At 39.5% G+C, this 23,309-nt stretch overlaps 2 protein-coding genes and 1 long non-coding RNA gene across 3 annotated transcripts; 2 read left to right on the forward strand and 1 right to left on the reverse strand.

The window, feature by feature from the left end:
• Positions 1–14,535, forward strand: LOC5509315 (transmembrane protein 214-B). Its single transcript, XM_032378208.2, has 20 exons — positions 1–160; positions 926–1,143; positions 1,838–1,903; positions 2,339–2,426; positions 2,507–2,638; positions 4,062–4,144; positions 4,417–4,522; positions 4,733–4,814; positions 5,829–5,933; positions 7,114–7,153; positions 7,225–7,329; positions 7,584–7,675; positions 7,785–7,833; positions 8,247–8,327; positions 8,760–8,792; positions 10,032–10,152; positions 10,555–10,651; positions 12,548–12,716; positions 13,061–13,422; positions 13,786–14,535. The coding sequence occupies exons 1-20, from the start codon at positions 7–9 to the stop codon at positions 13,829–13,831; spliced, it is 2,229 nt and encodes a 742-aa protein (XP_032234099.2). The 5' UTR covers positions 1–6; the 3' UTR covers positions 13,832–14,535.
• On the reverse strand, positions 10,026–15,752 carry LOC116616217. Its single transcript, XR_004295256.2, has 3 exons — positions 15,555–15,752; positions 14,205–15,310; positions 10,026–13,977 (listed from the first exon to the last, which is right to left on the reverse strand). It is a non-coding gene; the product is annotated as an uncharacterized LOC116616217 (long non-coding RNA).
• A 935-nt stretch (positions 15,753–16,687) lies between these two features.
• Positions 16,688–23,197, forward strand: LOC5509314 (proline dehydrogenase 1, mitochondrial). The gene is made up of 12 exons (XM_032378209.2): positions 16,688–17,080; positions 18,443–18,648; positions 18,834–18,865; positions 19,164–19,378; positions 19,495–19,626; positions 19,728–19,789; positions 19,886–19,970; positions 20,439–20,531; positions 20,817–20,963; positions 21,359–21,630; positions 21,861–21,949; positions 22,290–23,197. Exons 1-12 carry the CDS (start codon positions 16,778–16,780, stop codon positions 22,478–22,480), a joined length of 1,827 nt encoding a protein of 608 aa, XP_032234100.2. The 5' UTR covers positions 16,688–16,777; the 3' UTR covers positions 22,481–23,197.
• The last annotated feature ends 112 nt before the right edge of the window (positions 23,198–23,309 follow it).

The raw sequence follows: 23,309 nt of genomic DNA on the forward strand, positions 1-23,309 counted from the left end.
TTTCCCATGATGCTTTGCGAAGACGGTTTTGTGCAAGAGTTCAAAATGGCTTCCGCCGGTAAATGGGAAGTGGTTGGAAAAGGAGGGAAAAAGAGGCAGCATAATGACAAAAAGAAAGAAAAATTTTCATCAGCAGATGCTCCAAAGCTAGACGTTGCAAGTGAGTGGTCTAACGTAAATTTCGAGCATGTGGATCGCTATTTTTGTCATGTAAACACGAATTCGTTAGTGATTGGCCGGCGATCGTTATGACACGTATAACTTTGTGGCTCATCTTTTTTTCTTTATTAAATGTTAGGTTACTTTACTGAAATTTCAAGCACCTCTTATGTTGTGCGACAATTCAACTTTTACTATGGACTATCTAGCGGTATCTGTGGTCGTGGCCATGTGTATCATTGTCCTTTTGTTGTTTTCACCTCTAATATCATAGACGAAGCTACTCTCTTTCTTGTACTGAAAAAACCGAATCAAAGCACCCAGTTTTAGTTCCGATAGCAGCATAAAGAACCTAGGCTTCTAAACCACATCAAAACATTATTAATCTTAACAAAGGAATTTTTGATGGAGGCGGGCCACCATCCTCACAGTATTTATTTTTCTATCATTGAATTTACTTTCTACTTACAAAACACAATCACACTATTGAAACAATAAAACGCAATTCAAATTTAAAATGCCAAGTTTTGATTAAAACAGGGCATAATACAGCAGTTACACTAAGTGTTTATAAAAATGTACTAGGCATAAGAGCTATGCTTTAATTTTATAAAATGAATAGATGCCATCTAGTAAAGCCAGGCGCACACAGTGAGGAAAATTTCACACAGGAACGTTGCTCACCGCCTTGGAGCTACTAGCTTACTTGTCTTGTCACTTGTCGCGTTTGCCCAATAGGGCTTTGACTGAATCTATCTATTTATAGGCCCTGTCCCAGAGGCAGAAACTATCTACCAAGCATTTGACATCCATGACAAAAAGCAACAGAACAAGAACAATCACTTTGATCCTTATGCAGAAGCCAGCAATGACAATGAATCACAGAAAAACCAGGAACCCAAGAAAACTGTGATCAAGAAAAAAGCTCCCCCTCCCAAGCCTCCCAAACCAGAGCAACAGCAGCTGGAAGAGGCTCTACAGAAGGTACCGTAAATGACCCAATAAATGCCCAGAGTTTATTAAATTTTGATGGTCTGAGGGGCGGGGGGGGGGGGGGGGGGGAGGCATTCAATAGATAGAAGGTCTTTATTAGAGCGGGGCTTTCTTTATAAACTATAATTCAACAAACCCAAGTGCAGTGGGGTTGTTATCTCAGTCGGGATCAAGTTAAATTATTGCCTGCGTGGCAAGTGTTTTTTCTCACCCAGTAGAAGCCTACAGTAGCTCAAAGTAAGATAGAGGGTAATTTAGAGGGTTGTAAGCTTAGGGGGGCAGGGGGTGTTTATTAGATAGTAGGTGTTCTTTAGATGGATATTAATGCAAGGATTAGTTGTGGGTTAAGCCGTAATTATCAAAAAGCACTAAAAAATGACAATATCTTATTTGTTGTGCTTCCAAATTCCTTGGAACTTTCAACTCATCGTTTGGTTATTAGTTATGTTATTAGTCACAACCACAAACTTTTTATGTCTTCTACAGGTCCTGAGACCTTATTTCAATTTTGTGGTGAAATGTCTTGTTATTTATTTTTATTTGGTACTCTAGAGGACCTGGATAAATAATGCAAATGTGCCAAAATAGAACTAACCTTAATGGATTGTAGCAGCAATTTATAAACCTGCGGTTAAACAATCCTCAAGTGAACATTCATCATGTTTTCCTGTTCAATTTATCTCAGGTTGAGCTTGACCAGCTGAGAAACATCCTAGCCAAGGACCAAGAAGCCTTTCCTAACAACCCGTCAGTAAGTATTTAAAAGAACTTCAGTTTATTGAGATTGATTATGAGTAAGATGATTAAAGATGGGAGCATCCTTGGTGTGGGTAGACACATTGAACTTTCCCTTTGCTTCTGTCTGTATGAGATTCTAAACGAAAACTTGCAAAAAAGGTATCTTTTAGTAGAGCTGCATGCCTATTTTTGTTAGTGTTTCTGCAGGGCCATAGCTAGCACAGGATCAAGGGGGCAGGTCCCCCTCTACCTTGCAGTAAAAATTTACAAAGGACCTTTGTAATAAAATGATGTTCTAGCAACCCCAGTCAATACAAGCTGATGCCTCCTAATTTTTCTGGATGCTGTATGGCTCTGGTCTGTTAGCAGAAAATTGACTTTGGTTGAAAGGATTGAACAATGAAGGTTTGGCGCAGCTTAAAGCACTTTTTATCTTTTGCAATTACAGCTTTGGTTGAAGGATCTAGCATCATACATTCATCTCCATCTCCAAAATGTCCCTGAGAGAGACCCTGTGTTTGAAGACAAGCCCAAAGGTACATGTACTAAGAGCAAGGCATGATCGTCATCCCATCATCATGTGATGTTAACTCAGTGCCTTTTGTTATTTTTCTAGACTATCCCATGTGCCTTCTCAAAAAGGATGTCAAGGGGGTCCTTATGAATGCTCTGAAGAAATCTTCAGAGACAACGTTAGAAATCTTCTTTCAGTACTGCATGAATGAGATGGTGCAAGAAATGAGCAGAGGTAGGGAGGATTTGAGAAGCTGCTAAAATAGGGTGTTGTTACTTATTGTGCAGATACAGTACACACTAAAAACAGTAATATGATTTATTTTTCATTTTGTTAATGTAATCGGTAGAATTTAAAGGTATGATGGAGACTACATGAATCCTTGTCCATAGGTCACAAGCAATTAATAAACCAAGAAGTGATCATCAATATGTTTAATAATTAAATTTAATTAACACAGATGATCATATTTTAAACGGGCCCATTAAAGTGGAATAATTTGATTGATGAATTCTACCTTGGTCTATTACTGCGGGTATTCTAATTTGTTTCCGAAAAGAATATGCTGAAATTTGACATGCTAGCAAAAACTTTTTGAACGGTACGGTACCAACAGTATTAAAACTAAGTTTAGTTACAAGTCGACTCAGCAAGACCTCGTTGGTCGAGCGGACACTTGTCTCGTACAGCACAATAATAATAATAATAATAATAATAATAATAATAATAATAATAATAATGATGATGATGATAATAATAATAATAATAATTTTTTTTAATAATAATAACTTTATTGCACTTACTTAAACAACTCAATTTACAATTTTAGAATTACTAAATATTTCTTTTATAAATGATTTTTCTTGATTCATTAGAATTTGATTATTTACAAAATTGAGCTATACTATTAAAAGTCGTGATTAAAATAATACTAATAATAATAATAATAATGTAATAATTTTAATATAATAATTTATAATAATAATAATAATAATAATAATAATAATAATAATAATAATAATAATATTAATAATAATAATAATAATAATAATAATAATAATAAAAATAATAGTAATAAAAATAAAAATAATAGTAATAGTAATAGTAATAGTTTTATAGTAATAGTAATACAGTAGAAATTAATTAATTTATTTATTAATTATAATGTTCTTGTTGTGTCATGACATCTAAAAAGAAAAAAAAGGTATGTTCTCTCAGCATCTTTGATGTGTTCATGCTTTGTTCAGTATCCTGTATAACTTTTATGCACACAAGAAAATAACTAGAAAAATAAATTTGCGTTCATGAGTTGGCTCACAGAGCCTTTGATTTCTAATATGCATCAAATAAGAACCCAGGAAGACCAAGATTACCTGTTATGATACCTTTTGTGATCATGTCAGTTTTCTGCAAGTTCAGTATTCGTGAATTAACACAGGATGATATGGTAGAGCAAAAATAATATTAGTGGGTGTGTGATTGTGTGGGGGGGGGGGGGGGGTACATGACACAGAACACACGGTTAAATTATCATTGTTTGTGTTTTGTAAGGCCCCCTGGCTCTGCCATCCATCATCGTTAATAATGAGCATTGCATGACTGACACAAAGAACAGCTGCACAAGAAAGTATGACAACTGTTGATTTGTTGTTTTAAGGGCATTCAGTCTATGGCCTTCAGTTGATGATCCAATGTGCAGTCTGTAGCAGTCCTACACTGACAGTGTCCAAAGTAGATGAGGTAAAAGAGATCAACTGCTTTACCTTGACTGTTTGATACTGTATGAACCAAAATGGAGACCCTTAACCTGCAACACCTGTCTAGTATCATTCCGCAAAACATATCCTATCAGACAACCACACTCTACCTTTGTGTGCTTACCATGTACACTTAGTTTGGTGTACATAGGTACTTGTGCCATGTGGTAATGCCCAGGAGATTCTTAATCTTGTTGTTTTCCTTGCTGTGAGAGATTATGATTTTTAATGATGTTCATCACCTTTCTCTATCAGTATGAAGATATGTTGATTGGAAGGAAAAGTCGCCCTAAGGAGGCACTAGCTATCATGTGGGCTCTAGGTCAACTCCCCAACAACAACCCAACTCAAGGAATGGCAGGTATTGAAATTATCCCTTAAATATATCTGCTCCCAATAGTAGACTTTTGTCATGTAACCATCAGGCTTAAGCTCCAAAATTGCACATTGTTTGAGCAGGTCTGGCTAAATCTAGTGTAAATACCAATTCTCAATTGCAGTTTATTCCATCAAACACTTAATAATTAGAGTAATAATAATCATAATTTTCAATATTGCTCACAATTTTTAGTGTGGTTGAGGGTCATGATGCCTGTGCTTAGCACCAAACAACTTGCCAAATACGCTATCTCCTACTTGGAGGATACCCTCAGGTCAGATATGTGTAGTAATATAAATAGGAACCTTAAGCAACGACTATGACGACATGGACAACCAGGGCAGAAAACAATGGCATTGCATTGCAATTCAATAGAAGCATGTTAACATTTATTGCCAAATATGCTTTCTCCTACTTGGAAAATACCCCCAGGTCAGATATGTGTAGTAATATAAATAGGAACCTTAAGCAACGACTATGACGACATGGACAACCAGGGTAGAAAACAATGGCATTGCATTGCAATTCAATAGAAGCATGTTAACAGTTATTGCCAAATATGCTTTCTCCTACTTGGAAAATACCCTCAGGCCAGATATGTGTAGTAATATAAATAGGAACCTTAAGCAACGACTATGACGACATGGACAACCAGGGCAGAAAACAATGGCATTGCATTGCAATTCAATAGAAGCATGTTAACAGTTATTGCCAAATATGCTTTCTCCTACTTGGAAAATACCTCCAGGTCAGATATGTGTAGTAATATAAATAGGAACCTTAAGCAACAACAAAAATGACAACAACATGAACAACCAGGGCAGAAAAAAATGGAATTGCATTGCAGTTCAATAGAAGCATGTTACATGTGTTTTATCTTCAGTCGTTTTTCACCAATCCATGATGCGTATCATGATCAGTTGTGGACACAAATGTTTGCCCTGTAAATCTCTTTAACTATGACTTCTACTGTAGTATAAATGTTCTTTATTCTTATGTTTATTTTTATTTGTTTCTGTTTTCATTTTCCTTTGCAACTAGGCACGGCTTTGCAACTAGGAGTTAAACACCAAGTGTGAACACATTTTACCATCCTCGTTGTCCTAGCTGTCATCATTGCCATTGCTTAAGGTTCTTAAATAATGTTCTCATTAAGGAAATTAATTATCATCCAATGCCAAGAGTTATAAACAAGCTGCCTGTATGATAACTTAGACCATGTTGGGAAAAAATATATATATTTAGTGAAAAACTGCCTTGTTTTCACATTTTTAATAAATGTTTTCAGCCTATGTGATACAAGGTCATTGCCCAGAGTTCTAGCTGCACAAGACTTCCTTGCAATCATGCACATCACTTTTGCATCCAATTCACCCCTGACAGGAAATCACAGGTGTGTGCCAAATGTTTAGAAATAATTTCAAGTAGAAACACTCTAAATTTAGTGTTGCACTTGCTGTAGCAAGCGGAGACCAATAAAACACAATAAGGCTTTGAAATCCCCTCCACCAAATGGAGTTGAACATGAAAAAGACCCTCGAGATGGTAGTAAAAGGTAAAACTAGAAGCCTATTCCAGAGTCCATTGAGGGTATAGTTAGAAAGAATGAACTGAAACTGTTAGGGATCACGATCCATGAGGATCCATGTAATTGGGACACTCAATTTGAAACATGTTGTCGAAAGCTAGTTCCAGATTGTATATTCTTAGGGTCTGTAAGTACTATGGATACTCTTCACATGACCTCACGGTGCTTTTTAATAGTCTTAAATAGTCTTTAATAATGTCACTTTTTACCTACACAATGGAGGTCTGGGCCTCTGCCCACCATACTAAGTATCTATCACGTATAGATAAGTTTTGCAAAAGAGCTTTTCGTTATGGTTACACTAGCGAGTACTTTTCCATTGCTGATTTCATCTCTGAGAGAGACAGAAGTCTCTGGGTCAAGATTACTGGGAACAGCAACCACCCACTCCACGATTTTTTGCCACCTCCAAGGAATAGGTGTCTGAGAGCTAAAGACCATAACTACATTCTGCCTCGTGTACATACTGAGCGCTTAAAGCATTGTTTTATAAACAGATGGCTTTTCAATTTTGTAAAGACCTAATCCGGTACATAGATCTCTAATGTAGTATCCAGTAATGTTTATGAATTTACAAATAATAGTTTTTTTTTTCACTAGAATTGTAAAGTTACACGTTTGCATGTAACTATTGTTTTTAATAAAGATCTTACCTACCTACCGACCACAAAGTAGAAAACTTACTGTGGACCTATGAAAGTATCATTTTTGTGCCCCCACCCCTCCCTGCAGAAACTAATGCTTTAAAGTCTGCTCTATCAAGCCGTTTAGCCAGTAGGGTTTATGAGCATACTTTAGATATCACCTCTAAGGATAAAAAGAATGGTAACCAAGAGAGTGCTTACCATGTCAATAGTCCTGCCCTGGAACATATGTATAGACCTTAACAGCATTCTTGAAATTGCATCAAATATTATACAACAAGAAAACAATAGAACAATAGAAAACAATAGAAAACCATGAATAACTTATTTCTTTTTTTCAGTCTGCAGAGAAAAATGTTATCAATGTACCCCAAACTAAAGGTATGATGATGCATTTTGAAATCATTTGAAGCTATTTTATATGTAATAACATTTGTTTTCATTGTCTGCAGGCAATGACATTTGCAAGTGACCCTGCTTCATGTGGCCAGGCATACTTCCTTCACTTGCTTGCTCTACTGGGAGGAGAGGACCTTACGGTTGAACACTTGACTGAGGTCAGTAAACGCTCTTCACAAACAGCTGCAGACATACCCTTCTAGCAGAGCTTTCTTCCTGTTTGTTTCTGTTAGTTCACTTATCCGTGTCGCATCTATGTTCTTTCGCATTCTTGTTTGTTTGTGTCCATAGGAGAAACCTTTGTAGTAAGCCGCTATCTCATTCCATCTTTTTTTTTTTTTTATCATCTAGAATAATCTACTCAATAATTTGCTCAATGAAAGAACCATGTCTCACGTTTATAAACTTACAGGTCCTGGACTGTCTGACCTACTGCCTGGAAAAGGATGCAGCCAGCTTTTCTCTGTGGGTGGAGCACTACCCCACAACATTAAATGAGTCAAGGTGGGTTGATCAATAAAGAAATGACTTCAGACTTGACTTCAGACTCTATTAATCATATAGTAATCTCTTTTTCCACGATTGACCAGTGTTATATCGTTTTATTTGTCAGCGTTTTACTCTATCACATCATCGATACGTGGAACACAAGAGCAAATAAGGTAAGAGTGTGAACACTTGTGTTATTAACAAAGACTAACCCCCTGCAGTTTTGCTGGTAATGTCAAAGATGAAAAGTGGGGTATGTGAGGCCAAGAAGGCCGGCTCCAGGGTCTCTTCAAAAAGACAGTTTTCCCCAAAAAAATCGTCCATTTTGAAAGCGCTCTCGTGTGAGCATTATTTGCGCGATCTCTCTAACTCTTACAAATACGAAAGAAACAAAAAACCGTAAATGCCAAGTTCATTTTAATACTAAAGGTTATAATTGAGATTAATTGAAGGTCGTATAATGTGAGATACCTCTAAATAATGCTATCACAAATGAATCTGGTTTAAAGAATCACGCCTTATAATGGATTCTAGGTGGAATCAAGCGAGGCCATTGGGTTACTGAACGTTTTACATTTCCTTGCAGGTCAACAAGGAAAAGGTGCACCAGGCTGTAACCAGCTTTCAAGTTTTTAACAGTCTCGAGACGTCCAAAGGCAAGCAGCTGGTGAGTGTCTGATTGGTTGAGGCGGGTCATGTGACAACAGGGATTTATAGGACAGTGAATCGGATCTATAAGATGAACAATCCTCCTATTGAAACATAGGGGCCTATCACAAGTCAATTAAGAAATGTGGAGAGCAAGGAGACCGATTGTCGGATTCTTCCTTTCTCGTGGGATTAAGAAAATAGCCCATCGGTCGTCACGTGTTCAAATTCTCCCAACAGCGTGGTTCAAGGTCCTAAATGTTGTTATGATCACGGTTGCCAGGTTGTTTACATTGCGACGGCTGGTACCTGCTGAAGTAGTTCCATCTCATTGATATTCAAATTTACAAAACATCAAGTGCAATTAACAACTGCAAAAACAACTGGGGGGGACTTCTTTTCTGGATTCCTCCCAGGGGCATTAACATGGCTGGTGTTGTTTTATTTGCAGCCGGGACTAGAGAACTGCATCACAGCCTGCAGGGTAAGTATACAGAGCTTTCTATCCGCCTTTACCAGAAACCAGCACTTTGAGGTCTTCCTGTGTCAATCATGAGATCTGCATAGGGTTCTTAGCCAATCAGCTTCGTGCATTTGGTCGTGAGGTCCCGTCCCAAGCGTCTCACCCGGGAATGATGCACGGTCAAGTTGGGCCTTGTTTTCGTATATTTTCTTAGTTCGGTCGTAAGTTGAAGAGAAGTAGCAAATTCTGTGAAGTAGTTCCAACTTCTAACAAACAGCGATCGTTGATTCCTACTGGTGCCACTGGTGTTTTCTTTTCGTGTGCAAACAATGGCAACCTCCGAGGAAAAGACGGTAAGGCTGAATATTACTTCTTGTTATTGGCAGCTATACAACCGTTCGACACTCGCACCATCATTTCAGGATGAACCGTTTAAATTTGTTACTTAATTTCACTAGCAAGTGATCACGATAATGATGTCCAAAAGACGATTACCCTTTTTAATTATTTCCATAAAACAAAGTGTATTCTATCAGTAGCAAGTTGAAAGTTATGTAAAAACCGAATACTCAGTTGCAAAATTACTAAGGTTTTTTTTTTTCGAATCATGGTTATACTAGTACTACTTGATGTCTTGGAACGAGTAATCTATTAATCAAGAGTTAGTACGTTATTGGCTTCGAAAATGTTCTAATTTTGAACGCTGATAATTTAAGCCGTTTCCCTTGTGTTTGTTCAATTGTCGTATGTCATCGTTCAAGGCTGACATTGTATAATCAGACCAAAAGTGAACGTCCAAGCGTTCATACTAGATAGTCCGTATGGAGTACGGCCCAGCTGATACTAATCTATTATTTTTCGTAGAGCGAAATACAAAAATATTATTTGTTGTCAATCTTCCATACTTTCAACTCTATTATTATTCGATGAGTACCTGTTAGTTTTAATATGGTACACTTTCCAACCGTCTGCGGTCGGACGAATGTCTTGTCTTATTATTGGTTGATATCATAGCTTTTTGCTGTTTTTCAATGTTGTCCTAAAATAGGAGAAAAAAAATCACCACGAATGTTTAGGTTAATGGCATTATGCCCATGGCGTTATGTCGGACAGTTAAAAGATTACGCGCGCCTATGTCGTTATGTCACAAGTGTGCACCAGGCATAAGCAAACATTGTACTTTAACTCCCTCTTAAGCGGTTATTTTTTTATTCTAAGGTGTCCGATGACGAGAAAGTTCATTATGGTTTTTGATTTTAGGTTGTGGAGGAGAAAAGCCAGCAGTCATCATGCTTTTCGGTCCGCTGTCTCCTCAAGCTGCTCATGCTCCTCTTGATCGCCGCTGTCTCGTATGACGTGTGCAGGCATGGCGGTTACCAAGGTAACAACACAGGGGGCTCGCCAGGGGTCTATGTGTTTAATACCATGGGTGCAAAAAGCTTCAAAATTCACTCTTTTACTCAAACCGTCTTTGGCCGTCTGTCGTCGTTTGTGTGAGTGAGTGAAGCTTAGAGCCTTCCGTGCCCATGTTATTTAGGGACCAACCATATATAAGGGTATATAAGGGAGGCATAAATCCTGGAAAAAATTATCTGCCTTTGGCAACGAGACAAGGGGCCAGAGGGTCGGGAAAAAAGGGAGATAAAGTGAAAGAAAAATGTTGAATAGATTGTCCCAGGGAAGTATCCACAGTTCTAATCGATTGTCCAATGTTCTAAATGTTTGGACTACCCCGATTGTCCCGTACCCCGATTGTCCAATGTTTGCTTTCTCTATGTACTAGGCAGCAAGACGGCGCGCTTCGCTCAAGAGTATGGAATCGAACAGGGAACAATCAAAGCCTATGGTCATGTCAAACACGCCTTCGATAAGGGAAATAGGTAAACCTTCCCATTGGTCAGTCACGCTAAACACGCCTCCGATAAGGGAAATAGGTAAACCTTCCCATTGGTCAGTCACGCTAAACACGCCTTCGATAAGGGAAATAGGTAAACCTTCCCATTGGTCAGTCACGCTAAACACGCCTTCGATAAGGGAAATAGTCAAACCTTCCCATTGGTCAGTCACGCTTAACACGCCTTCGATAAGGGAAATAGGTAAACCTTCCCATTGGTCAGTCACGCTAAACACGCCTTCGATAAGGGAAATAGGTAAACCTTTCCATTGGTCAGTCACGCTAAACACGCCTTCGATAAGGGAAATAGGTAAACCTTCCATTGGTCAGTCACGCTAAACACGCCTTCGATAAGGGAAATAGGTAAACCTTTCCATTGGTCAGTCACGCTAAACACGCCTTCGATAAGGGAAATAGGTAAACCTTCCATTGGTCAGTCACGCTAAACACGCCTTCGATAAGGGAAATAGGTAAACCTTTCCATTGGTCAGTCACGCTAAACACGCCTTCGATAAGGGAAATAGGTAAACCTTCCCATTGGTCAGTCACGCTAAACACGCCTTCGATAAGGGAAATAGGTAAACCTTCCATTGGTCAGTCACGCTAAACACGCCTTCGATAAGGGAAATAGGTAAACCTTTCCATTGGTCAGTCACGCTAAACACGCCTTCGATAAGGGGAAATAGGTAAACCTTCCCATTGGTCAGTCACACTAAACACGCCTTCGATAAGGGAAATAGGTAAACCTTTCCATTGGTCAGTCACGCTAAACACGCCTTCGATAAGGGAAATAGGTAAACCTTCCCATTGGTCAGTCACGCTAAACACGCCTTCGATAAGGGAAATAGTCAAACCTTCCCATTGGTCAGTCACGCTTAACACGCCTTCGATAAGGGAAATAGGTAAACCTTCCCATTGGTCAGTCACGCTAAACACGCCTTCGATAAGGGAAATAGGTAAACCTTTCCATTGGTCAGTCACGCTAAACACGCCTTCGATAAGGGAAATAGGTAAACCTTCCATTGGTCAGTCACGCTAAACACGCCTTCGATAAGGGAAATAGGTAAACCTTTCCATTGGTCAGTCACGCTAAACACGCCTTCGATAAGGGAAATAGGTAAACCTTCCATTGGTCAGTCACGCTAAACACGCCTTCGATAAGGGAAATAGGTAAACCTTTCCATTGGTCAGTCACGCTAAACACGCCTTCGATAAGGGAAATAGGTAAACCTTCCCATTGGTCAGTCACGCTAAACACGCCTTCGATAAGGGAAATAGGTAAACCTTCCATTGGTCAGTCACGCTAAACACGCCTTCGATAAGGGAAATAGGTAAACCTTCCCATTGGTCAGTCACACTAAACACGCCTTCGATAAGGGAAATAGGTAAACCTTCCCATTGGTCAGTCACGCTAAACACGCCTTCGATAAGTGAAATAGATAAACCTTCCCATTGGTCAGTCACGCTAAACACGCCTTCGATAAGGGAAATAGGTAAACCTTCCCATTGGTCAGTCACGCTAAACACGCCTTCGATAAGGGAAATAGGTAAACCTTCCCATTCGTCAGTCACGCTAAACACGCCTTCGATAAGGGAAATAGTCAAACCTTCCTATTGCTACATCCTGTCAACCACGTGTAAATATATGCGGATCAGGACATATCTGTGTCAGGCTGATTGGCTAATGTAATTCCTTGCTACTCTATGCCAAAAGGACGCTTTGTCACACAGATTGGCTAAGAGTAATTCTTTATCACGCTGTTTGGCTAGTGCAATTCTTGTCAATTATGAAATTACACCTTCCTCGTACCCTGATTGTCCAATATTCTAAAAACTTTACTAAGTTCGAGCCGTATTTTCAATGGTCGTTTGTTATTAACAGTTGGGTGCAAGAGAACTACCCCACTTACTACAGCAAGTTTCGCGAGTACGCGGACCCAGCCGGACAATACGCCATGGACAAGCTTACCCTAGCAGGACAGTTCATCGAGGAGCAGTCCAGACCAGCGCGTGCCTACCTGAACAAGAAAGTACCAGAGCTTCTAGAAAGGGTATACGCCTACCCTTTGATACACACCATTATCCTGATAATAATACCTCAAGCTACCCACCAAGCCATACCTTTTGGGTAGCACGGCGACACCCCTCCCGGCTTAGACCATCGGCCAATTGATTAATGAAATACAAAGTCTGTGGACACAAAGCATACACACAGACATGTCGCGTTGTCGCTATGAAAAAAGGTGATGGGTATGGGCGAAAGTGGGAAATGAATGAATGCACCGATCCCCAATTTTCATGTCTCCCCCTCGCTTCTTTTACTCCCCTGCACACTTTATCCACCTACACAATTCCACTGCCCCTGAAATGAATACTAAACTCTTGCTTCCCTCAGGTCGAAAAGGAGGCCCCGGTGTACTGGGCGATAGTGCACAGTCACGTGATGCACTGGTGGAATGTGGTGTGGCCGCCCACGCGGTACTATCTCATGATCGTCTGGGCGTTCCTACACGAGCACGTGCCGCCACTCATTGCTAATATACAGGCACTAGTGTTAGACCTCGCGCATAAAATCTACCTACTCGCCCCAGACTTCTTTAACTCAGTGGCCGCGTCGCTGGAGAGCCTGGGCCAGAAGATAGTTGAGAGGTTCCCGGATGTCGTTGCTGTTGTCCAGGAATACGCGGTCATCGCTTCAAACTTGGTCATGAACCTCGTCAACAACGTTATTGCGTGGTTACAGTCTGCGGCCGCTAGGTGAGATTACGAAATGCGAAATTCCTCCAATTCGCCCAGCAAGCCTCAAAGAGTTGGTAAAGAAGAGATGCAGAGGCGAGGCGCGCGCTAGGGATAGGGAGTAATATTTGCTCCATCATTTTCTCAAGGCGCACGGTGCCGCTATAATCTCTTTTGCGCAAAGCGCATGGGCCCTTTTGTATTGCGTTACGCCCTTGGATTCTACAGAGTTTGTATCCCAAACGTGTCATGCAGTGCTACTCAACTCATCGCCGATTCATAGCGAGAAACACCGGCTTAAAGCGAGAGCAGCATTCGTTAAAAGTTGATAAAGACATTTTTTTTTGTATCGCTTAATAATTCTTTCCGATTTTTTTTTTTTAGTAATGAGGACATTCCAGTTACTAATCAGAAGCCCTTCCCGAAATAACCTCGAAGGACTCTAGGAACAATTCAAATCCGAGACGCGGTCGAAGCCAAGAGCACACCTGGTCTCCAAGCCACGCACGATGACTCTACCTCCTACTCCTGAAATTCCATAACTCAAATAGAGTGACACAATTGCTGACTTCAATACTGACGTTAGAGAACTGCATCTTATGCGCAATTGCTGACTTTAATAATGACTTTAGAGAACTGCATCTTATGCGCAATTGCTGACTTTAATAATGACTTTAGAGAACTGCATCTTATGCGCAATTGCTGACTCTAATAGTGACTTTAGAGAACTGCATCTTGCGCAATTGCTGACTTCAATACTGACGTTAGAGAACTATTTCTTGCGCAATTGCTGACTTCAATACTGACGTTAGAGAACTATTTCTTGCGCAATCGCTGACTTCAATACTGACGTTAGAGAACTACATCTTGCGATATGCGTTGTGTTACATAACAAAACAGCTCATCGCATTCCATTGCATAGGGTATAACACATGAAAAAAATGCTATGGTATTCAGTCTGGATTCAGTCGATCTTCCATGCTTACTGCGTACGTCAGTCGCACTTTTACCAAATAATCATGCGAACCACACACACAACTATGCGTTGTTTGTGTTTTTATGTGCGCACTTTAAACACACAGCCTTTGCAACAGATTATTCAGATACTTTATTGACAATAAAAGGTTTTCAGAAGCTTTTTTGTTTTATTAACCACATTTCATCTTTCTTCCTGTCTTCATCTAAAACATATTAAATAATTTGTTATCCCCGCCATCGTTGTCACAAAAACAACGACTAAAACTGAGTTATATTCTTTGTTTTATGGTTTGAATTCTTGGGAGTATTTTCAGGTAACCAGCAACCGCTATTACCAATGCAATTACCATCCAGTTCGTGTACATAATCGAATGGATATAGCCTGGTCTTAAACCCAGCGCGTCCGAAACTTTATCCACCGAGTTTCCGTCTGTTTGCACACAAATGTATGTCAGACCGCATTGCAAAAGTATTACAGTCCCTGGGAATGTAAGCGTGTGTACTATGTATCTGAGCAAATCGTAAACGTCGAAAAACAGTTTAACACATAATTTGACCACACGAATTATCTGATTGGCAAGGTCAAAGACAGCCTCTATAACACCAAGAATACCCATAAACGTGTTCAAAAGAAAGGATCCTATGTAAGACACTAGTCCCCAAATTCCTAGAGCAGAGTATCCCAGCAGTCTTAGCACGCTCAGCGCAACACCCAGAATGTGATTAAATCCAGAGACTTGGTATTCCTGTGTTATTTGTTTTCTTTCTTCTGTCTCTGACTCCTCATTGGTCGGCCTTGTTATATCCTTAGATGTCTTTTTTGGTGGCATATATATGAGTCAGACCCCCCCCGTAATCACCAGAATCCTCGTACCTTCGCGAACAGGCACACTTCACTTGCTCCCAGACGCACTGGTAGAAGTTACGTCATCTATGGTTCCATACATACGGCGCACCAATAAAAGAAGTGGTCAGATACGAGTATCGAAATTAGCACGTTATAGTGTTAAATCCCCTAAATCTTGGGTGCAGATATGTCGACTCTCACTGATCGATCAAGTCTCACGCCGATCCCCCCCATTACCCCCTTTGACTTAATAAGGGCTGATAGTCATCGTGTTCAATCTTAGGTGCAGATATGCCGACTTTCACGCGCTATAATGGTTGAGTCTTACCTTGATATAGTTTACGTGAATTTGCCTTGTGATTTCGTCATCATCTCGCTCGCTTGATTGTTCACAAGTCTATCACCTGGTTTTAAAGTATCCCGGCTGGGGCTGTGAAATAACCAAAGATTCAGTAAACGGAATCGCGAAATGACTTGGCTTCTCGCAAGGTTTTTTCCGCCTTCACCCTTCACGTCACACAATGAAACATTTGCATATGGTAATCCACAACTGCACATCCACTTACCTTGAAGGTGAATGTCACGCTGCGATGTTAGTTGGAACCGTTCAATTTGTCTGTAGTTGGTTCGCTGAATTTGTTGTTACTTTGGGCGTTTCTACTCGAGAATCTGTTACAACACACTAACTCGTCGGATTCCGCATATCATCGTACCATGTATGTACCATCGTACCGTACTTCAGGCGGACCAAAGGAAGTCTCAACTAAACAAAAATATATTAAAAACCGCGCAAGCAACATGCTATTTTTTCTAAATTATTAGGATATCCTCGAAGAAACTTCCAATTTACACACTGCTTTTACAGTTTTTAAATATATTTTTTGCGTTTTCCCTTAAAAACCACAGATTGTAACGTTATTGACCGGAGGTAAACTAGTGCGATTGCCGCTACCACAGGCTTACCACCCTGTGCTTATGCTTGGCTACTCTGTTTAACAGAGTAGCCAGGATTTTTAACAGGAGGGGGACCAAAAGGCTCTTCTCCTACTCTGTTTAACAGAGTAGCCAGGATTTTTAACAGGAGGGGGACCAAAAGGCTCTTCTCCTGTGTTCTAGATAATGTCTTATACATTTAATGTATTTTTGGCTGCTAGAAGGGGGGCCCGGCCACCCTGGTTAGTTTACTCTTCACTGTCACACTATGTAAAATGATCGTATTTGGGAAAAAGGAACGAATCAAGGCGAAAATGTGTAGATGTTTTGATATTATGTTATAGTATGGTAAAGCATGTTTCAATCAATTTTGACATGATATTGGACGTGGTTTGCCGCCAAGATGCCCCAAAACCCAATTATTGTTGTTGCGTTACTTTGTCACGTCAGGGGGCGTGTACTAGGCGGGCAGTGCGACCTCGCACGTGCAAAACTTGTTTTGAACAGGAACGGAACTTGTTTAGATAATGCAAATCAATGGTCAGACCTTCGCTCGTCCCTCGCTTCGCTTCATTCGTCTTTGAATGCTGATCCCACCAAAGCGTAAAGTATTGTGAAATGGCATCAAGAGCAATAATCTCACGTCGTGGAGGAAACACTATACTATCAAAGAGTCTATTGAGAAAGCAGCTACTACTCACAAGTCGATGGCAGTCATCGCTCGCTTCCGCGCAAGTTGTTGATAAACACCACGACAGATTGGAGATCGAAAAGGAACAGGCAGTTTTACCTGTCCCAAAAGAATTGAAATTTGACAATGCGAAAGAAGCCTTTCGTTCAAAAACCACTTTTGAGATTGCCAGGGCTCTGGCTGTATTTAGATTGTGCTCGATCGATTTTCTCGTCGAGAAAAACCAAGAGGTAGGTGTTCAACCATATTGCACGGATGATTAAATAAAAAGTATTTTAAAAAGCCAAAATAGGGGTATGTGTATTCCGGCCTCACGTTATTTGTATTTTGAAAATCAGTCCTCAATACAAGGAACCGATGGCCATTGTAAGAAATTGTGTCTTCTTTATCTATCTCGAATTGCGCATTAAAGTTACGAGGTTTTTTCGTCATACCTCGCAGCGGCATACGCAGCTAGAGAGATAGCGCCGCACGAGAACTTTCACGTTCCATCGTCCCATACGAATAATCTAGATTCTAAATTTTGTTTCTTCTAGTTTTTCTCTTCAAACGATGTTTTATTATTTTCGTTCATGATCACATGTGATTCAAATCTATCAGCCCTATAAAGAGCTGATACTCGACCGTTTGTTTCGCAATGCTAAGTACTTTATGAACAGTTCCATCTTAAACTTAATTTTTGTCGTCGCGGAGAAATATATATATATAGGGTAGATATATATATATATATATTATAGGGTTCTTGATATCTATAATATTGAAAAGCAGATGAAAATGTTCTTATTTGTTGTTGAAAACTTTGACGTAAATTTTTGTCTACGTATTCGAACCAAGCTTGTATAAGTACTTCTTTAAGTATGTAAGTTAAAAAATATTCTCTCACCCACTGGATTGATTAACATAATAAGCCTACTAAGAACAGTTGAATAACCATACACAATAGAGGTATTTGGTGTCTGCTTTCAATTGCAAATATTTTGTATTTAATTGCAATAATTTAACCTCGTGTTATGGACATGCTGTATGCCAATTAAATTATTAGTCTGTGGTACACCGTTCCATCCCTGAAAAAGGGGGAGGGGGGGGTGAGAGTATGGCTGTTTACTAATTTAAGATTAAATTTTCTCTTGGTATCTGTTCATATGGTGCATCTTGTTTCAATTTATTGAACTCGTGGCTGCATGCTTGCATTTATTTCATTTTAGAATTATATTTAGTCCCTTGCCTGTGATCTCAGACAGTAGCTATAGATTATTGATATATTCCTGTGGCATTTTTAAAGATAAAAAACATATTTCCAGGGGCATTTAAATCATAAATATTTTTTTAAATAAATAATTAGCATGGTTCTCATTTATTAATATCTTTTAAGATATTAAAATCATTAAATTGTGGTAATTAAAAACATGCAACTTTTCTGCATAAGTATAAAAATTTATTATTTTAAGTTTATTTTTAAGATTTCTCCAGTATGTCTCTTTTTATCTGTAAATTATATTCAATCATTTAAGATGATTTTCAATACTTTTTCTGCTATTTTTGTTGAATATTAAAATTCACTAAACTGTCTTCATTTTTAATTTGTTTTTCAGATTATGAAACTGTCTCAAAAACTGATGGGGAAAAAACTTTTTAGAAAGGTGATGAAGAGTACATTCTATGGACATTTTGTGGCTGGGGAAGATAAAGATGACATAAAACCTACAATCCACAATTTGAACAAATATGGAGTAGGTGCTATTCTTGATTATTCGGTTGAAGAAGATTTATCAGAAGAGGAGACCAAAACAGCAATGGGGTAAGTTCAATGTTATCCTTTCATTAAAGACATCCACCTTATATCACTTTCTCAATCCATTAACAAATGCTATTTTGTTACTTGAATGACTTGATTACTTATCTTATTTGCATCCACTTGTGCATGGAATGGTACACAAAAAAAGCAATAAACATTTCATTTAAGTTATCTTTCTCTGCTTAAAGGGATACAAAGCAAGAGCCAGAATTTGTATCAGGTGAGAAAGGGCTTACAGTAATAAGTCAAAAACCCAGGTGTGTTGCCTTCCCCATGCATGTAAAAGCAAAGTGCTATGAACACACCCCCTTCTCCACCAAAGACTGGGTCATTTCTTATTAAAGGATCATCAAATTCTATCCTTATTCCATATGATAACAATGACTGTCCCCCTCTAAGCCAATCCTGGGCTCACGCCTGATCCCCTCCCCTGTTTTGATATATGGAATTCTGCAACTGCCTGATTAATACAACCTAAAATGATTAAAAAATCTCATTTTCCCTTTTTTGTGGTGTAGATATTGCAGATGACCATGGGCGCTTCAAACCCCATGAGGAATTTGCGGACCGCCGCAAGGGTGTTTTTAGTGCACGCACCTACTTCTACTCAGGTGAACCTGAGTGTGATGCCCGCCTGGAGACTTTTATGGAATGTGTAGATGCAGCCAGCGGTGCATCAAGTGATGGCTTTGCCGCTATCAAAGTCACTGCTCTAGGACGCCCTCAGCTTCTGGTAATTATTACAATTTTTAAATGTATTTTGTTCTATAACGCTGGTCATTCACAGCCTCTGAGACCCTCTGAGATCGTGCATATCACTCGTGTATTTTTTGTATGTATTTTTTGCAGCTGAAAGTCTCAGAGATACTTCATCAGACGCAGGCCTTCTTCGATCAGCTTACAATGGACTCTGCCATCAAGAACAAGATTGGTTATGGCTTAGCAAAGAATAGATTTTTTGATGGCCTGGAGAGATTAGGGGTAATGAGACAACTATGAATTCCTCTTTACTGCTGTAGATTCAGTATTTGGAAGTATGCAGTATCTTTGCCTGTGATATCTAATATCTTGTATTTTCCTAGGTTGACATAAGTCAAGAAGAGGCTGACCGCATCTTTGACTTGATTGACACTGATAACTCTGGGTTAGTACACCTATTCCTTAGCCCAAACAGATCGACATAGAACTTTTTATGATTATGTATGGAGTTGGGATTTCATTCTTTTGGCTTTGTCGACAGGGATATAGACGTGATCGAATGGCATGAGTACCTGACTCCCCAGTTGCAGTTATCCAAACTTTTCAAGGCTCACCCTGTTGGCGATGTAAGTATGTCATGGGCAGGGATGCTTTAAATGAGATTATAGACCATGGACCTCAGAAGAGCAAAGCCCCTTCTCCCACGTGCTCAATCGTCACCTTTATGGGAATCTTGGCACTGCTTGTGGATATTTTCACAGAATGAGCCATCTGTTTTTATAGAAAATATGTAGAGTGGGTATAGGGCTTGCAGTATCTTCACTCTAAGTGTTAGGGATGGACCATTTAATATTTTACGACGGAATTTTGTTTGCTTAATATTTTTTCCTGAACAGTTTTGCTGCTCCCTTTTCTATTCCCGAATGATGTTTTGTTTGCCAGTCTTTGCTTGCTCGATATTTTTTTGGTTATCATCACCCCCCCTCCCACCACCACCACCACCCCCGTCAAATATCAAATGTTATGTCCCTTGGTGCAGAAAATTAGAAGGTGGTAGATCTTTGCTTGAGTGTGGTATTTTTCTGTCCTATTAGGAGGAGACAGGCCAACCTCTGATCACATTACTCACACCTGACGAGCTCAGACAAGTTGAGAATATGAGAGGAAGGCTCCACCAACTGGGCGAGGTGAAGTGATTGTATGATTATTAAAAAGTTATTGGGGAGGGGGGATTTTTGGGGTCACATTCAAGTAACATGATCAAGAATTGCCACAAGTGTAATATGTTGCGTAGATTTTGTGACACACAACATTAAAGGATGGGAGAAGAACAATACTTAGCAGGCCACTTAGTGTTGTCTAAAAATTTAAGACTTTCTGCCATTGGCATAAAATATGAATGTCTTGTTTGCTTTGTTCCATAAGCAACAACCAGGTACTAATTTGATTGCTTTGATCATCTCGACCCTTAGCACGCAAGAAACAAGAATGTGAGGCTGATGATTGATGCTGAGCAGTCTTACTTCCAGCCCGCCATAAGGAGATTCACTGTTGATTTGCAGAGAGAATTCAACAAATCTTTTCCACTGGTCCTCAACACATACCAGTGTTATCTAAAAGTAAGAGTAACTGAGATTAAAGCCGCATTGTCACCAGTTTACTTCTGGTCGATTACGTAAAAATCTCCGGTGATTTTTAACGGAAAACGCGAAAAATATTTCAAAATATTGAAATCAGTGTGTCTATTGGAAGTTTCTTTGAGGATGTGATCGATAATTTAGAGCGGATAGCCTGTTAAATATCTCGGATTCTAATAGATTCTTTTGTCTTTTAACGGTTGAGGTTTCCGTCGAACCTCCGGAATTAAACTGGTGACAATGCGGCTTTAATTTATATCACTTTATTAATAAAGTATTCAAATGTAATAGGTGATGAGACAAATTGTTTGCCACTGTTTCGCCCTGTTGATTTCCAAGACGTTAACCACTCACATATTCTGCTATTCACTGTACAGAGCGCCCACCGTGACGCCCAAGTTGATATGGAGCTGGCGCGCCGCGAGGGCTTTAAATTTGGCGCCAAATTAGTGCGGGGCGCATACATGGAGCAAGAACGTCTTCGTGCCCAGTCCCTTGGCTATGACGATCCCATCCACCCAAGCTATGCCGCCACGAGCGAGTGCTACAACCAGACGTTAAATGACATCTTAGAGGAGTGCAGAAGAGGCGATGCTAATGTCATGGTGGCATCGCATAATGAGGACTCCGTCAGATTTGCTGTCAAAAGGTATTAAATTATACCCTTCAGTCCTTGATAGTGACCGTCCTAATAGGGAGTGGTATAGCACATATGGAGAAGATTTATTACTGCGCTATGCCAATCACTACCGCTGCGTCTTCTTGTTTTCCTCTACGGGGGAGAAGAGGGGGGGTCTAGCAGTACACTGAAAAACCTGTTACTCTGTTAAAGTTAAAACAACTTCAATTTTCTTATCCCTTTTTTCCACTATTGTGTAGAATGTACGAGCTAGGAATCTCTCCAGAAGATAAGAAGGTGTTTTTTGGACAACTGCTCGGCATGTCAGACCCGCTTTCGTTCACACTCGGTAAGTCAAAACGCGCCCCTTCTTTCAGACAATGTAATAACGACAAGGTCGCGCAAAAAATACATCGACATATGAAAATGCTAAAAGTGGATGTCAACAAATGACAGAAAGCTGACACCTGCAGAAATGTGTTTTCACGAGATTCAGCTTTGTTATTTAGCCATTCAACCAGTTTTTTTTTTTTTTTTTTTTTTTTTTGGGGGGGGGGGGGATTCGTTATCGATGCATAATATATCATATGATCGGTCCCTAAACCAGAGCTTTTAATTGCGCAAAATATTTTGTGTTTTCATTGATATCGAATGGTGGCTGATATCCGACCTTTCGTTCTTTTCTGCAGGCCAGGCAGGCTACTCTGTGTACAAGTACGTCCCGTATGGCCCTGTGGAAGACGTGCTACCCTACCTATCCCGGCGAGCCATGGAAAACCGCGGCCTATTGAAGGGTATTCTAAAGGAACGACGCATGCTCTGGAAGGAATTCACCCGGCGACTGCGAGAGCGTCAGCTGTTTGGTCATGCCACTATGTAAAGAGAGGGAGGCAAGAGCAAGACTGAAGATTGAACTTTTTATAAAAGTTTTGGAAACCTTTTGGATGAGGAAGAATGAAGAACAAGTGAAAGATAACAGCGATAATATTTTCTTTGTCACGAAAGTAAAGCTAAATATAAAGAGAGACGGAAATACAGAAAAGAAAAATTTATAGACTTGCTTTCCAGCCTATGTAATCTGATGTCATCTATAAAAACGTTCGTCGTTTGGAAAATGCAGAGAACATAACAACATTCGGATTTACAGTACTGGTTACTCTTTATTAGAGAAGAACATACCATCACGTCGATGAGAAGTAGAAGACAATATAATCGACAGGATTTCATGGGATCTTTTAACGTCAAAATATGGCAGGAAGTCTCCTAGATTAGCAATGGGTCTAAGCAAGCTCGTCTTCCTGGACTCAAGACAGCGCGGACGAGAGGGAAGGAAAACGAGACGAAACTGAGACGACTAGTTTAACTAAACCTTATTTTTATCTTTATCTTTTTTTTTTTTTGGGGGGGGAGGCTGTTGGAACCTCATTTAAAAAGGAATTAATGTGGTATTTATTAAATGACATTCCGCGTCATAGAGCCACAACTCGAATTGTAAATATAATTTTGTAATTTGTAAATTTGTATTGTACATACATCCTGAGGAATGGATTTATGTGAAAAGTGTGAATGGTTTTGAATAAAAAGCGTATAGTCTAAATATATATTTTATTCTGTATAAAAAGTAGATTAGTATAAAGAGTTAATGGGAAATTATAGTTCTTCGAGTTTGTTGGGTTCTACTGTAAAACATTTTAGAAATAAGAGGTTTT

The sequence above is a fragment of the Nematostella vectensis genome, chromosome 4 (assembly GCF_932526225.1).
Source record: "Nematostella vectensis chromosome 4, jaNemVect1.1, whole genome shotgun sequence".
Taxonomy (NCBI): Eukaryota; Metazoa; Cnidaria; class Anthozoa; order Actiniaria; family Edwardsiidae; genus Nematostella; species Nematostella vectensis.

What these genes read in the sequence shown, in the direction of transcription:
- LOC5509314 (XM_032378209.2), top strand. Translation starts at nt 16,778, where the DNA reads ATGGCATCAAGAGCAATAATCTCACGTCGTGGAGGAAACACTATACTA. An exon ending in AGGCTCACCCTGTTGGCGAT is followed by an intron (nt 19,971 to 20,438) that starts GTAAGTATGTCA and finishes CTGTCCTATTAG; the next exon opens with GAGGAGACAGGCCAACCTCT. An exon ending in CCCGCTTTCGTTCACACTCG is followed by an intron (nt 21,950 to 22,289) that starts GTAAGTCAAAAC and finishes TCTTTTCTGCAG; the next exon opens with GCCAGGCAGGCTACTCTGTG.
- LOC5509315 (XM_032378208.2), top strand. Translation starts at nt 7, where the DNA reads ATGATGCTTTGCGAAGACGGTTTTGTGCAAGAGTTCAAAATGGCTTCC. An exon ending in CCTTTCCTAACAACCCGTCA is followed by an intron (nt 1,904 to 2,338) that starts GTAAGTATTTAA and finishes TTGCAATTACAG; the next exon opens with CTTTGGTTGAAGGATCTAGC. An exon ending in TTACAGTCTGCGGCCGCTAG is followed by an intron (nt 13,423 to 13,785) that starts GTGAGATTACGA and finishes TTTTTTTTTTAG; the next exon opens with TAATGAGGACATTCCAGTTA.